The following is a 16,375-nucleotide window of genomic DNA, read 5'->3' as shown; positions in this document are numbered from 1 at the left end:
TGCCGTACAATATACTTACGTTTTGGTTCCTCAACATCCGTAAATCATCAGCGTTTTATGTGCACAGTAAGCGTGTGTAGTGAACGGCTTCTAGGATCCCAAAGAAACCAAACGCTATCGTGTAAATTTTTGAAATTTTCCCGTTTAACTTAGATTTTTGAGTCGATCTTTTAGTTTTTATATTATTTGACGAATTTTCGGTGTTGTTTTACAACGAATTTTAGTTTCTATAATCATAATCTGATCATAATGCAATTCATTTCATTATTTCCATCATTTAATTCGAATTGTAATTATCCGAGCAAGATATTTGCAGAATATGATGCGTTAATAAAGAATTTTTTTTTGCTAAAAAATTGAATTTTCTGGAGATAATCTTATTTAAACTCGATTTCTCGATTTTAACCAACTACAACTATTAAGATTTTGACTGGACTTCTGCCTTTGCCAATATCATACCACGCTCCCTTTACTAAACTTTTAAAGTTTTAGAAAGATATCTTCTATTTATATCTTTTCTTTCCTGCGTGTTTTCGGGAAAATTCAGATTTTTTCGTGTGATGAACCACGCGTTCGAAAACAGGACGAGTCCCTTTCTAGGATGTGAAGCCATTTTGGTATTTTAGATTGAGAAGTGCTTCAAGTTTTTTTAGAATGAGAAGTGCTTCAAATTTTTTTTTTAAATGAGAAGGGCTTCAAGTTTTTTTAATTTGAGAAGTACTTCAAGTTTTTTTAGATTGAAAAGTGCTTCAAGTTTTTTTTAGAATGACAATTGCTTCAATTTTTTTAGATTAGAATTAGAAGTGCTTCAAGTTTTTTTTTCTCTGAGAATTACTTCAATTTTTTGGGAAATGAGTAGTGCTAGAATTTTTTTAGAATGAGAAGTGCTTTACGTTTTTTCTTGATAGAAAGCCCTTCACGTTTTTCCAAAAGTCGCCATAAAATTTGTAGCCGATATCGAGCGCGCTGTAGCGACGAGCCTCAGACATGTCGACCTGCCATCACGAGGCCGTAACTTCGTCCAACATGACCGAGAACGACCGCACTTCATCGCAACTCTTCAACAAACGTCTATTCCTCGTAAAAATGTAGACTAATTTTTTTACATCTACTGTGAAAATTAGATTAATTCGTAAAACAGTAATTTGAATTAAATCGAATTCTAAACATGTAAAAGCCCATCAAGATTAGAATAGTCTAGGAAAATACGTTCCATAATGCGGTTTAAGCTTCCTGGTACAGAGAAATTTAAGGCTGAGACTTAATGTTCTTTGCCTATAATTTATACATTAACATTGTTATAACTATAATTAAACAAATCTATAACCCTAACCCCACATTTATGCGATATACATATATCGGAAGCGGTTATCTTGAGATCAGCGCTTCTCATTCAGAGTCCGTATGATATTTGCGGATATATATAAATTTTTATATATTATCAAATAATAGAAAAACCATCAAATATTCAATGCAAGACCTGATCAAGCGCTTTGCTATAATTTGTTATCTCCAGAAATATCTGCAGATATCAATGGCTGATCAGTCTCAAGTGATCCAAAGACTAGGGAAATGTAAGCCCATAATAAGAATTATACCCTGTTCAGTGTTCACTCTACGTAAGAGTCCAACACATTCTGACGTTCCAAATAATCTCGTAGGGAATTACACATTAAACATATATGAATAATATTCTGGTGCGACGATTATAACAAAGGTTCAGTTGCGTTGCTGAACAGGGCAGCCTCCTCGTCGTAAGAAGTTCTGTCTGCAAACTCAGCAGCTTCTTCTCGCGAGCTCACAGATTCTATTTTCTCGAGGTACGGCCTCGCTGAACTGCATGCTGGTGCGTGGGGCGTAGTTATAACACAAGGGACGGTCGAACTGATATCGGGTGTTGAACACTGGGTCTCTGTCGCCTGATGGCTGTTGAATTGATCAACATAGCGCGTCAGGTCCTTTGCTTTACACGAAATGTCCGATGATGAAACTGAGCGGTTGTCGGAAGTTTGCGCTAGCGTCGATGTCGCTGATGTGGACAAACCCATTTGTAAGAGGAGACCGCTGGGGTCGTTATCGTGCTGGGTATCCCCAGATGGGGTCAGGATTGGTGGGGTTATCAAGGGGATATTAGGAGGATCGAAGGGACTCAACGCTCGGCTCGAGGTGCCGGACACCGGCCGATACGCCGGCAGGAGGTTGTCTGCATTGACATCGGTGCTGGTCGTGTGGATGTCGTGCACTTCAGCTGAGTTGCGTGTTGTGTTGAAGTATGAAACTTGTGATAAATTTGGCTGAGAGTGACGAAAGTGGCGAGGCTGTAGGGCTCCTGAGCCGGTGGGTGCTTGGAAATGGTGAAGTGGGAGAAGCTGCTTACTTGTCTTCTGATGGTGAAAGTTATGGTGAGGCTGGTTACTGCCATTGGTGATGAATGTTGTTGTGGTTGTTACTTCTGAACAAACGGACTCTCGCTTGTTGCCCATGCCAGCAAAGAACCGTCGACTGTACCTGAGCAGATTTCGAAAAAATTAAAATAACAATTAATTAATCAATCTTTTAATGTTTAACATCAGCCCCATTAATGCGGTCAATCACATCCATGAAAAATGTTGAACTTGTGATTCCCAAAAAATTTTTGAAAGAAAAGTTCTTGCTAACTGGACAAAATATAAATAAAATCCTCGAGTCTGACGAGCGGGGCAAAATTCGACTCAGCGAGTCTCTGAAAATTGAGGAGCCTTCACAATGGCTCCTTGAATTTCTCGGGCGCGCGTGAAATACGTGCGAGCATTTCAGAGTTTTCAGGCCCAGCGATAAAAATGGTAAGGAAATTTATTCAAGGAAATGAATAAATGAAATATGTCCAAATATCGTTAGTGATCAAACGCAACTTCAGATGATATATAGTATATATATTTGTGACGTAATTAATCTACAGTAAATCTACAGTAATTATTTTATCTATGCGGCATAAGTGTGAAGGTAAAATATATCTTCCTTCCATTAATTGTAATTAGTGCAGTGTTTGAATTCGCAACGAAGAAACGCAAGACGTTTGAAATTTAACTCCATTGATGAATTCATACAATAAAATCTTTAAAATTTTCAGCAAATTTATATCTATGATCAATAGTTAATATATAAAACCACTTTATTGGACCATCTGTTGATGAATTCATACATTTTCTTGAATTGATGAATTCAATTTTGATTGAAAATGAATTGATGAATTCATTTTTTTTATGAATTCATACATTTTACAGCATTCTAGCATATTTATATCTATCATAGCTAATATATATGACCAGGTCTTTATACCGTCTATCCGTGCCACGTGATGCCCTAAAGTCCCTACCTGGACAATCTGTTAGCACGAGGCGACGTATCTCGCCCCAGCTTCTCCAAGGAGCGATTGTTGTTCAGTAGGCCGCGCTCGTTTCTCCACCGCGCGATGTGGTGGCGAATACTGTTCTGCACCTCACTGTTCAGGAAACAGTAGAACAGCGCCACCCACAGACCCTGAGAACACAACACGCACCAAATTACTTAGTAGAACAGCGCCACCCACAGACCCTGAGAACACAACACGCACCAAATTACTTAGTAGAACANCGAAGAGTATGTTGGTGGCCACTCACCCACATAATACGGCACACGAAGAGTATGTTGGTGGCCACTCACCCACATAATACGGCACACGAAGAGTATGTTGGTGGCCACTCACCCACATAATACGGCACACGAAGAGTATGTTGGTGGCCACTCACCCACATAATACGGCACACGAAGAGTATGTTGGTGGCCACTCACCCACATAATACGGCACACGAAGAGTATGTTGGTGGCCACTCACCCACATAATACGGCACACGAAGAGTATGTTGGTGGCCACTCACCCACATAATACGGCACACGAAGAGTATGTTGGTGGCCACTCACCCACATAATACGGCACACGAAGAGTATGTTGGTGGCCACTCACCCACATAATACGACACACGACGAGTATGTTGGTGGCCACTCACCCACATAATACGGCACACGAAGAGTATGTTGGTGGCCAGCACAGCAAACACTGGCACTCTGACCACCCAGTTCAGGTCGCTCTCATGGTGCAGGAAGCAACCTACGCTCACCGCCTCGTGGCCCATGGTCGACGCGCTCTGCGATGAGGGGGCGGGGGTGTTGGTTGATTGTAATGTTTATGGTATTATAAATGCCTTATATTGGCTTATTAAGACATAATTATGGTAATAATTTAATAATTAGTTATTATTTATTATTAGTTTAAGACATTTGGCCACAGTGTTCAAAGACGCGCAACAAGAATAGTTCCGGGCTTGAAAGGCAAGTCCTATGAGGAAAGATTAAAGATTATGAAACTTCCAAGCCTCAGTTATCGACGTCTGCGTGGTGACCTCATTGAAGTATACAAGTATACTCATGACTTATACAAGGTCCCAGAAGGATTACTAGAATTTGAAACAAGAACCAACACCAGGGGCCACGGATATAAACTAAAAAAACAGCGTTGGAACACATCCATGCGACAACATTTCTTCTCGCTTCGAGTCACCGACACGTGGAACAGCCTACCTGATAGCATCGTTGACGCTCCGAGTATGAACATCTTCAAAAACAGACTAGACGAAGCTATGCAGGAGCATATGTTCAGTTTTGAAATGCCTAGCAAATTACGGACCAGGCAATAAGTCCAGCAGCTATCTTCCCTTGTGAATCAAGTCACGAAAAGTTCAAGAATCGGCAACAGGCAATGGGCCTATTTCTTCACTTCTATTCTATTCTATTATGGTACTAATTTAATATCACAAGAGAAATGTTTAAATATTTTACATAGGCCTAAGCTCTGAGGCAAGACTAACTACACTGATGCTGGATTAAAAGACGTGTGCGGCAGTATTGGTTTAAGTAACGTAATTATTTTATTATGTTATGTCATTATGATGTAATTTTATTTATTTTGTACCGGTAGGTGAGTTGCTCCATGAACAATTTCTTCATAATTAAGTCACCAGTTCCAGTAATAAGGTGTAGTGCAGCCGTTTGGGGAATTATCCATCAGAAGATATAGTAGTAGAGATCAAGCTGCCTTGTGGCCATCTAGAGCAGGAGTATGACAGCAGACTTCAACTAGTTATGTCACTACCCTTGAAATGTAGTCATTAATTGACTAAAAAATATATAAATGAATAAATATAGCGGTTTCAGCGTTTATTAGGCCGTAGACCTGTCGCCAATTCTTAACATTGCAGAACATCCACAGCATGTTGCGGGCTTGAACTCGCAACTCACTGCTTCAAATTTTCTTTAACCGCCCGACCTCCTCACCGATTACCAGAAACTGGCGCACAGAGCTGGGATCGGACCGCACCTCTCTGCTCCAATCTTGGTAGTACTCTGAACTGTAACAACTCGGCCACCCCTTGCGATTTCATCTCGTTTTTTATGGTCATTTGGCGTGGTTAACTCGGGTGGTGAACATGTCAGGCTGTGTTGTAGAAGCTAGCACTCCTCACCACTGTGGTCATCATACGTGATCTAGTGTGGCTAGTACCCCTTCACATCGCTTCTGTCACTCGTGTGCCTGTGAGTGGGGCGCTGTCGTTGTACAAAACATGACAATTTTCAAAGCTACAACTGGGCATCCCGCTTCGTCTCGGTATCGTCTCGGACTTCTCCATTTGTTCGGAAAATTGTCTCGACGTTCATCACTAATCGGAACCAAGCTTTTATTATCATTTAGTCGGAATAAATTGAACAATAAACACAAAAACAATACTCACGCCAGATGGCAGGGCGAAGTATCGCGCCAGCACCCAGGCCAATATTATGGGTGCTCCACCAACTGTTGTACAATAAAGCCAGATAGCATTAAAAACATTAAACTTCAATAAATCTCTCAAATTCTTGAGCTGGGACCCATCAAATAATTTCTAAATTAAATCCAAAACTACATTCTTTGCATTAATTTCCCAAGAAATAATTGGCTGTATTGCATCAATTTTTTAAATTGTCTCGCATTGAACCTTCCAAAAATGTGTTATAATCATCAAACTTTTCTTGAATGAATCCCCTAGATTAATCTGTTTCAATTTCTTGCTTTGTCATGCATGTATTAATGAATGATGATATCATTACTTCCATGATCCGGTCATGATGAAGGCATACTATATGGGGTTAACATGTTTTAGTACTTGATAATTAGATGCATTTCCATATCACGGACGTAACAGAGAGCTACTAAGCATTCCGTTAATAATTTAAGATAATTAGAATTTATATAATATGAATTATATAATAAAATTATATACTATGAATTATACAATAGAATATGACTTTGAAATGCAGGGGTGTTAAGCTACTGACCCCAGCCGATGACGAGGTAGACCTTGAGCTTGATGTTCTCCACGGAGAACGTCTTCACCACCAACACGTACAAGTACAGACCTGCCAACATATTTACATTCATTTTCTGCGGGATATTATTGAATAATCTCATATATTATTGCAAGGCTGCTTGACGGGGGAATGTCTACCAATTATATTACAATATCATTATTAATATGTTAATATTTTTCATTTTCCTTTCTACAAATGTCAGTGTGTATTTGATAATTAGTTTATTTAATTCATACGAGTTTTTGAATAATGCATTTCAAATATCATATAAAATTTATTACCTTCAACAAACATCCACATGAAGTTGGCGAGCTCAGCGTACTTGAGCAGCACGCAGAAGACGCAGTCAACCTTCTCGTGGACGTGGAACTGCGGCAGCGCGTAGATAAATACGTCGCAAATATTATACGTATAAAACACGTGGCAAATATTATACATATAAAACACGTGACTCATATAAAACACGTGGCAAATATTATACATATAAAACACGTGGCAAATATTATACATATAAAACTGGCTATATGAACTAGCTACTCCATACGCTACTATTTATGATAATAATTTGACTGATTATTATTCTACTATTTATGAGACTCCTTGTACTCAAATGGTTCTTTGGCTTCGTAATGGCAATATACAAAGAAATTTGGTTTCATGTTCATCAAATAAGTTATGAGCATTGCCTGATACGGAAACAATAAACTTTAAACTTGGTAATAAATAACGAACATGAAGGTATAAGATGTGGGGCAGACAGACTTTAATGCAAATAATAAATAGCGAACATGAATGTATATGATGTGGGGCTGACAGACTTCAATGCAAGTAATAAATAGCAAATAAAAAGGAATATACTGCGGGCGGACAGACTTTAATGCAAATAATAAATAGCGAATATAAAGGTATAAACTGTGGGGCTGACAGACTTCAATGCAAATAATAAATAGCGAACATGAAGGTGCATGATGTGGTGCTGACAGGCTCTAATGCAAATTCTGTGAAGTAAATAGGAAGAGTGAAGACAGCGTGGCAATTGAATACGTAGCTCGAGGCTCTGGAGTGTCGGCATGAAAGGACCAGCTGGCCTCAAGGTGCATTTGGCAGACTTGTGAGTTCAAAAGTAGAGTGCCTTCCCAGAATATCCAGAATTTCGCTCTATCCATAATTTGTTAAAGTTATTGACTGTGAATACTTTTTTTTGGCCACTGTGTTGGTATTTTGATTTACAGGTACGATAATTTTTCAGCAAGTTTAATGATATTAATATTACTGAGTACTTAATATTTAAAATCAATCAATGTTTTCTGGAAGATATTTTCGTGGAAATCTTTACACATTTATCATGTATTCTCTCATTCAAGATATTTTAATTGGCATCTCACTTCCAAAATTAATAGAAGGCTAAGTCTCAATAATATACAAGTAAATTTCTAATTCAATTTTTATATATAGTCACGTGTAAATTCCGTTTATGTATTTCCATTTTTTCAGTTAATTATCAATCCCTTATAATCCTTGTGCCCGAATAACCTTAAGTCAAATTTTGTTGATCTTCAACCTATAACTTTTTATAATTTTTAAGTCTAAATATTTTCGCGACATTCGAATATTTTTTAGCCTCTCAACTTTCATGTTATTTCCAATTTATCAAAAAAAAATTCCCGCCTCATCACAAGTTCGAGCAACTCAAACATCGGAGGACCTCTCGCGCCTCGACAAATTTGCGGCCAAATGCCGAGCAAATAAACGGCCCTCAGGCAATCAACTCTAATTGCGAAATTAAATTCCGCTTCTAATTAATTTATTTAATTTGTTTGTGATGTGCCTGGATGCGCTTAAATTAACCAGCGGCAAGCTAAAAAAACTTTGGCGACCTGGGTTGCGTGTTCGCTACAAAACTCTTCGCGCTCCTAAGTTTTAATAAAACGACTAACAATATCAGTTATTAGTGTACCCATGTAATGCTTTTATTGCCACAAACATTTAGCCAATAATGTAAGGTTTAAAGTCTTTATTCAAGTAACTAGAAACCCCATTGACGCATCTCCTTTAATTAGCTATCCAATTGCAGACCTAAGCAGCGTGGCATTACTCGCGTTTTAATTACCAAATCAGTACATCTTTACCCATCACTTATTAGCCAAATTAAAGATCCTGAAACCTAAATTAACCCTGGCCGTCAATTGACCACTAAGCTGCGTGGCATTACTCGCATTTTAATAACCTCTAATAACCTCATTCAGTACCTCTTCACCTCATGACCTCTTCATACCTCTAATAACCTCATTCTTTACTTATTACCCAAATTAGAGACCATAAATCAACCCTGACCATCAATGGACCACTATATAAGCCGCGTGCACTCGCGTTTTAATAACCTCATTAAGTACCTCTTTACCCATCCCTTATTACCAAAATCAGAGACCATAAACCAACCCTGACATCAATGGACCATGACTCACCAAGATGGAAGCAGACGTGAGCCACAGCAAGTTGTGGAGCAGATAAGTGGCCAGGAGGTTGGCGTGGATGGTGTTGCGCAGGCACCTCAAGTCTCTTCCAAGTGAAACATTTGCATGAACAACTTCACTTTAATGGTAAGTTGATAAGTTCAACTGTTACAGCATACGAGAAACAATACAAACAGAGCATGAATTGAATTACTTGTTGTTGAATTCCTAACGCAATAACATACAAAAAATTATCTACATAATTTTCCTCGTTTAATTGAACGAGCTCTTCTCTTGCAAATTCTAATTCTATTACAAGCATTGTATGGAATGCAACGAATATTAATAAAATAGCTGGAATTGTTCTAGATATTTCAAGCTTTATCAAATTCGGCAAGTATAAATGAATGAGTTTACATTTATAGACCTTTTAATATACTTGCCTATGCTAGTGAAGGATTACTAGCTAGAAGCCTTGTTATTCAATTTCCGTTACTCTCTCAATAAAGTCTACGGTTAGTGGGAGTAACATTTCATTATGTCCCTACAGTGCAAGGGAGAGACCTCTTAGCGACAAACTCTACTGTTATTACGCCTAGTATTTAAGTATCTCTAATGAGTAGGATTAGTCGCTACGATAGCAGTCATAACCTTTTAACCTGATTTTTCATCTACAATAACACATATTATGCCTTTCATATCACATTTATCTGTATCCTTCGCTAACATAGCAAACTTCTAATAAAAAAATCACTCACTAATCAACGAGCCTAAAATACACGTACAGTGTATACTTATAATGAAAAGGTATGAATAACTATTGCGACATTAGTAAAAATCGTCACGTTCATTCATTATAAAATATTTAATAAATAAAAGGCTGACTTGAGGGCGGCGAAGACAGCGAGAGCGATGAGCACGGCTACGAGACTGACGCTGTAGCCCACGTAGAAGATCAAGAGCTTCGTCTTGCCAGACTGTCCGTGCTCTACCGACTGAACGAATAACAAAACTTTTATCTTATATAGAAATATATTTAATATATTTATTGAAGGCTTTGTACAACTTTTAGTTACATAGTTACATTAGCTGTACTAATGGAACCAAACATTGATAAAACATACATAACTAAACACATATAACATAACAAAAACACATAACTAAACATAACTAAATATGGAACATTAGTTGTACTAATGTTTTGAAGTCAATATTTAAATATGATTAACTTCACGTATGTTCTATTTTATATGTTACTTTTATAGTACATTATTCATGTCATTTTTCAATAGTAAATCTCGCTCATATTTCGGTGGCAGCTTCAGCACAGTGCTTTCTGCACCACAGTGTTACGCTGCTGGCACAACTGCACGAGTTTTCGCAAATGCGATGTAATCTTTGCAAATATCAAGTCGTCTTTTGGTTAAACTTTGAATAACGAAGGACAATTTTGAAGGGTAGATAGTATATGCCTCTAAGTTTTGTTCATTGGCCAAACTTTCTGACAAAAATGCATTTTTACCATGAACAAAATTGCAAACTTAGTCCCAAACTGATCTCTCGTTCGAAGAAACAGATGTTAAGAAGCTGGGATGTATCAATCAAATCGTTATTACAATTATTCAAAAAATCATTATTTCTGAAAAAACATCATTTTTCATTCGCGATAATTTTCATTTGATGATATAACAGAAAGAGAGAGGGGGGGGGGTTTCTTGGTAGTGAACGTAAAAATGTAAACATACCCATGGCACTCACCGCTAGTGGAACTCATCACTCAAGGCACTCATCACTAATGGCACTCACCGCTAGGGGAACTCATCACTCAAGGCACTCATCACTCATGGCACTCACCGCTAGGGGAACTCATCACTCATCCACTCACCACTCCCGCCACTCACCACTCCCGCCACACACCACTCACGCCACTCACCACCCACGCCACTCACCACCCACGCCACTCACCACCCACGCCACTCACCACGAGGGGCACCAGCTCGCTGCAGTGGTCGTAGTTGGCTTGGGTCGCCCAGGAGCCGTTGTCGAAGCACTGAAGCGTCGCGTTCTCTGCGGCAGAACAACGCAAAACATGCAGCATAACTTCCATTTTTAGCGCATTTTCTCATTTATGGAAAAAATGCACTATTGTGCTCGCCATGTCCGTCTGTCTGTCTGTCCGTCCGTCTGTCCGTCTGTCCGTCCGTCCGTGACCTCATGTTTTCGTCGACGAGAAAATGCGCTCTCTGTCACTCACCGCAGTGAGTACTGAGTTATATTTTTTCTATATTGTGCGATAATTACATGGAAATATGTATCGTATATATGATCTATATACCCATTACTGCCCTAATGGAACACAAAACCTGCACCACAACTTCCAGTATCAACATTTCTTTGCTGAACTACTTGAGTTTAAAAATAAACTATTGAATTATGATATATTTTTGAGTTCGCTGATGTATCAGAGAAATTAAACTCATCAAAACCTAACTCAAAAAATAAACAACGAAATCAAAAACAAAGAAAATGTCTCATTTGTTGATGATACATTTTCTAGTTCTGTGTGATGGAAATAGATACAACTTGTATCATGGCTTGTAGATAAAATATTCAACGCTAATCTGTTTTGAATTTCTAACCAAGGAGTTTATTTTTCCCGACCCTTCAGTGAATTATCAGTGATTAAATAAGATAACTGTTCAAGTTTACGTTAAAGCTCTGTATAAATCTGTTGTATAAATATAAAAGCTATATCAGTGCTGGTGTATCAAATGTTTTACAATCATTCTTACTTTTTAGGATACGATAACTTAAACATGCGCAAGCCGCAATATATACCCGTATTCTAACTGTAATGTATCAATTAATATACATTCAATTCTCTCCTAAATTTTCCAAATTTCCATTCCACTCCAAATAAAAATGAAATTTCCACTCCAGGCTCCATAATTTCACTTCGCACTTCAAACCACTCCACTCCAGATTCTCTCAAGTGTCTTCTCTTTCTAGGAGTTTCAACTTAGCGCCTCGCGAATGGCAGAGCCTGAGGCCTTAAATGGCGGTGCCTAAGGCCTTAAATGGCGGTGCCTGAGGCTTTAAATGGCGGTGCCTGAGGCCTTATAAAGCGACTAGTGAGGCCATAAAATGCTGTGCCTGAGGCCTAAATACAGGTCCCTGAAGTCTTAAAAGGCGACGCCTGAGGCCTTGAATGATGGTGCCTGAGGCCTTAAATAGCGACGCCTGAGGCCACAAATGGTGATGCCTGAGGCCTTACATGGCGCCGACTGAGGCCATAAATGGCGGTGCCTGAGGCCTTAAATGGCGGTGCCTGAGGCCGTAAATGGTGGTGCCTGAGGTCTTAAATGGCGGTGCCTATGGCCTTAAATGGCGGTGCCTGAGGCTTTAAATGGCGGTGCCTGAGGCCGTAAATGGCGGTCCCTGAGGCATTAAATGGCGGTGCCTGAGGCCTTAAATGGCTGTGCCTGAGGCCTTGAATGGCGGTGCCTGAGGCCTTAAATGGCGGTGCCTAAGGTCTCAAATGGTGGTGCCTGAAACCTTAAACAGTTGTGTCTGAGGCCTTACATAGCGACGAGTGAGACCATAAATGGCTGTGCCTGAGGCCTAAATGGCGGTGCCTGAGGCCGTAAATGGCGGTGCCTGAGGCATTAAATGGCGGTGCCTGAGGCCGTAAATGGCGGTGCCTGAGGCATTAAATGGCGGTGCCTGAGGCCTTAAATGGCTGTGCCTGAGGCCTTAAATGGCGGTGCCTGAGGCCTTAAATGGCGGTGCCTAAGGTCTCAAATGGCGGTGCCTGAGGCCTTAAACAGCTTTGTCTGAGGCCTTAGATAGCGACGAGTGAGGCCATAAATGGCTGTTCCTGAGGCCTAAATGGCGGTCCCTGAAGTCTTAAATGGCGACGACTGAGGCCTTAAATGGTGGTTCCTGAAGCCTTAAATAGCGACGCCTGATGCCTTAAATGGCGGTGCCTGAGGCCTTTAATGGCGGTGCCTGAGGCCTTAAATGGCGGTACCTGAGGCCTTAAATGGCGGTGCCTAATGCCTTAAATGGCGGTGCCTGAGGCCTTACATGGCGACGACTGAGGCCATAAATGGCGGTGCCGGAGGCCTTAAATGGCGGTGCCTGAGGCCGTAAATGGCGGTGCCTGAGGCCTTAAATGGCGGTGCCTGAGGCCTTAAATGGCGGTGCCAAACGTCTCAAATGGTGGTGCCTGAAACCTTAAACAGTTGTGTCTGAGGCCTTACATAGCGACGATGGCCTTAAATGGCGGTGCCTGAGGCCGTAAATGGCGGTGCCTGAGGCCGTTAATGGCGGTGCCTGAGGCCTTAAATGGCGGTGCCTGAGGCCTTACATGGCGACGACTGAGGCCATAAATGGCGGTGCCTGAGGCCTTAAATGGCGGTGCCTGAGGCCGTAAATGGCGGTGCCTGAGGCATTAAATGGCAGTGCCTGAGGCTGTAAATGGCGGTGCCTGAGGCCGTAAATGGCGGTTCCTGAGTCCTTAAATGGCGGTGCCTGAGGCTTTAAATGGCGGTGCCTGAGGCCGTAAATAGCGGTGCCTGAGGCCTTGAATAGCGGTGCCTAAGGCCTTAAATGGCGGTGCCTGAGGCCTTAAATGACGGTGCCTGAAGCCTTAAATGGCAGTGCTTGACGCCTTAAATGCCGGTGCCTGAGGCCTTAAATGGTGACGCCTGAGGCCTTACATGGTGACGACTGAGGCCATAAATGACGGTGCTTGAGGCCTTAAATGGCGGTGCCTGAAGCCTTACAAGGCGACGAGTGAGGCCATAAATGGCTGTGCCTGAGGCCTTAAATGGCGGTGCCTGAGGCCTTAAATGGCGGTGCCTAAGGCCTCAAATTTTGGTGTCTGAGGCCTTACATAGCGACGAGTGAGGCCATAAATGGCCGTGCCTGAGGCCTAAAATGGCGGTGCCTGAGGTCTTACATGGCAACGAGTGAGGCCTTATATGGCAGCGAATGAAGCCATAAATGGCGGTGACTGAGGCCTTAAATGGCGGTGACTGAGGCCTTACATGGCGACGAGTGAAGCCATAAATGGAGGCCAGTGAGGCCATCCTTCTCGAATATTTCTTTCGACCAACAGAAATCCGTCACGAGTTTGCCAGGAAAAATGTGGACCCACATTTCCGAGGTGGCATTTTTTAAGAATACGAGTTTTCTTTCGCGGATAATTCGTCATCAAGAAGCTGCGAGGATTTCCGTGGACTTTTGCCCGAAAAATCCACCGAATTGTTGCCTCGAGCTTTGTGTCTCTTCCGACGAAGGCCTTAGTCTGCACAGGACTTTTTTAGGTTGTTTTTTTGAAGTTATTTTAAGTGCTTTTTTGAGTTTAAGGTGCGATCTTGTCCCGAGAACAATAACTTTATACTTCAAAACATGTCGATAATGGTTTTCCTATTCAACATAATACTTATCTAATTTAACATTTTTCGGCCGAATTTTAGCTTCATCTTATGTAAAAGCATAATTAGCTTAAGATACCAGAATAATTAATGCACGATGAGAATATTTAGTGCGTGGAAGAATATCATAAGCGGGAACAAGAGAAGAGCCTTTTCGTTCAAAACAGAGACGGGAACAAGAGAAGAGTCTCTGTGCTCAAAACAGACACGGGAACAAGAGAAGAGTCTCTGTGCTCAAAACAGACACGGGAACAAGAGAAGAGTCACTGCGCTCAAAACAGACACGGGAACAAGAGAAGAGTCTCTGCGCTCAAAACAGACACGAGAACAATAGAAGAGTCTCTGTGCTCAAAACAGACACGGGAACAAGAGAAGAGTCTCTGTGCTCAAATCAGAAACAGGAACAATAGAAGAGTCTCTGTGCTCAAAACAGACACGGGAACAATAGAAGAGTCTCTGTGCTCAAAACAGACACGGGAACTAGAGATGAGTCTCTGCGCTCATAACAGACACGGGAACAAGAGAAGAGTCTCTGTGCTCAAAACAGACACGGGAACAAGAGAAGAGTCTCTGCGCTCAAAACAGAAGCGGGAACAAGAGAAGAGTCTCTGCGTTCAAAACAGAAGCGGGAACAAGAGAAGGGTCTCTGTGTTCAAAACAGCAACGGAAACAAGAGAAGAGTCTCTGCGCTCAAGACAGAAACGGGAACAAGAGAAGAGTCTCTGCGCTCAAAACAGACACGGGAACAAGAAAAGAGTCTCTGTGCTCAAAACAGACACGGGAACAAGAAAAGAGTCTCTGTGCTCAAAACAAACACGGGAACATGAGAAGAGTCTCTGTGCTCAAATCAGAAACAGGAACAATAGAAGAGTCTCTGCGCTCAAAACAGACAAGGAAACAAGAGAAGAGTCTCTGTGCTCAAAATAAACACGGGAACAAGAGAAGAGCCTCTGTGCTCAAAACAGACACGGGAACATGAGAAGAATCTCTGTGCTCAAATCAGAAACAGGAACAATAGAAAAGTCTCTGCGCTCAAAACAGACAAGGGAACAAGAGAAGAGTCTCTGCGCTCAAAACAGACATGGGAACAAGAGAAGAGTCTCTGTGCTGAAAAAAGACACGGGAACATGAGAAGAGTCTCTGTGCTCAAATCAGAAACAGGAACAATAGAAGAGTCTCTGTGTTCAAAACAGAAATGGGAACAAGAGTAGAGTCTCTGTGATCAAATCAGAAACAGGAACAATAGAAGAGTCTCTGTGTTCAAAACAGAAATGGGAACAAGAGAAGAGTCTCTGTGATCAAATCAGAAACAGGAACAAGAGAAGAGTCTCTGTGCTCAAAACAGACACGGGAACAATAGAAGAGTCTCTGTGCTCAAAACAGACACGGGAACAAGAGAAGAGTCTCTGCGCTCAAAACAGAAACGGGAACAAGAGAAGAGTCTCTGCGCTCAAAACAGGAACGGGAACAAGAGAAGAGTCTCTGCGCTCAAAACAGAAACGGGAACAAGAGAAGAGTCTCTGCGCTCAAAACAGAAACGGGAACAAGAGAAGAGTCTCTGCGCTCAAAACAGGAACGGGAACAAGAGAAGAGTCTCTGCCCTAAAAAGAGAAACGGGAACAGGTAAAGTCTCTGCGCTCAAAAATGTCACAAAAATCCAACGGGATTGCCAAACGCGCGGCATAATCCATGCAATCTCGCTGGCTGTACGTGGATTTAATCAGCACCAGCCCTCCGATTGCTGTGCTCCCAAAAGCTGGAATTGTTCTCGCAAAATACTATAGTTTTATTCAGTAAAGTTGAGGTGAGTTATTATCACTGGACCGATACAAGGTTGGTATAGAACAGTCAATCGCTTCCCAGTTCGAAATTCTCGCAGTCATTGCGGCCGTTCGCCGCAGAGACGTTCGCAGACGCGCAAATCTAGACCGTTTTGGCCGACTTCACCTCGCTGGGCCATACTTTCAAAATTCGCTAAGTGAACGTAAGTAATTACGCTCTATTTTCTTGTCTATGATTGGTGGATTTTGCTTGAAAGGCCGTCAATGATTGGCTGATGAA

At 41.3% G+C, this 16,375-nt stretch overlaps 1 protein-coding gene across 1 annotated transcript in view; it reads right to left on the bottom strand.

The window, feature by feature from the left end:
• Positions 1-1,130: 1,130 nt before the first annotated feature.
• Positions 1,131-16,375, bottom strand: part of LOC108679284 (PDF receptor-like) — a 38,842-nt gene continuing 23,597 nt past the window's right edge. The window contains exons 2-10 of the mRNA XM_018167880.2: positions 10,855-10,940; positions 9,759-9,868; positions 8,886-8,979; positions 6,702-6,789; positions 6,388-6,468; positions 5,805-5,866; positions 3,983-4,163; positions 3,356-3,545; positions 1,131-2,508 (exon numbers count right to left, since the gene is read on the bottom strand). Of these exons, the coding sequence (XP_018023369.2) occupies positions 1,707-2,508; positions 3,356-3,545; positions 3,983-4,163; positions 5,805-5,866; positions 6,388-6,468; positions 6,702-6,789; positions 8,886-8,979; positions 9,759-9,868; positions 10,855-10,940 (1,694 nt within the window). The 3' untranslated portion in view covers positions 1,131-1,706. The remainder of the gene's footprint in view (positions 2,509-3,355; positions 3,546-3,982; positions 4,164-5,804; positions 5,867-6,387; positions 6,469-6,701; positions 6,790-8,885; positions 8,980-9,758; positions 9,869-10,854; positions 10,941-16,375) is intronic.

The sequence above is a fragment of the Hyalella azteca genome, unplaced genomic scaffold (genome assembly GCF_000764305.2).
Source record: "Hyalella azteca isolate HAZT.00-mixed unplaced genomic scaffold, Hazt_2.0.2 contig15175, whole genome shotgun sequence".
NCBI classification, from domain to species: Eukaryota; Metazoa; Arthropoda; class Malacostraca; order Amphipoda; family Hyalellidae; genus Hyalella; species Hyalella azteca.
The sequence above is the reverse complement of the archived record's forward strand: the minus strand, read 5'-3'. Positions and strand labels throughout refer to the sequence as shown.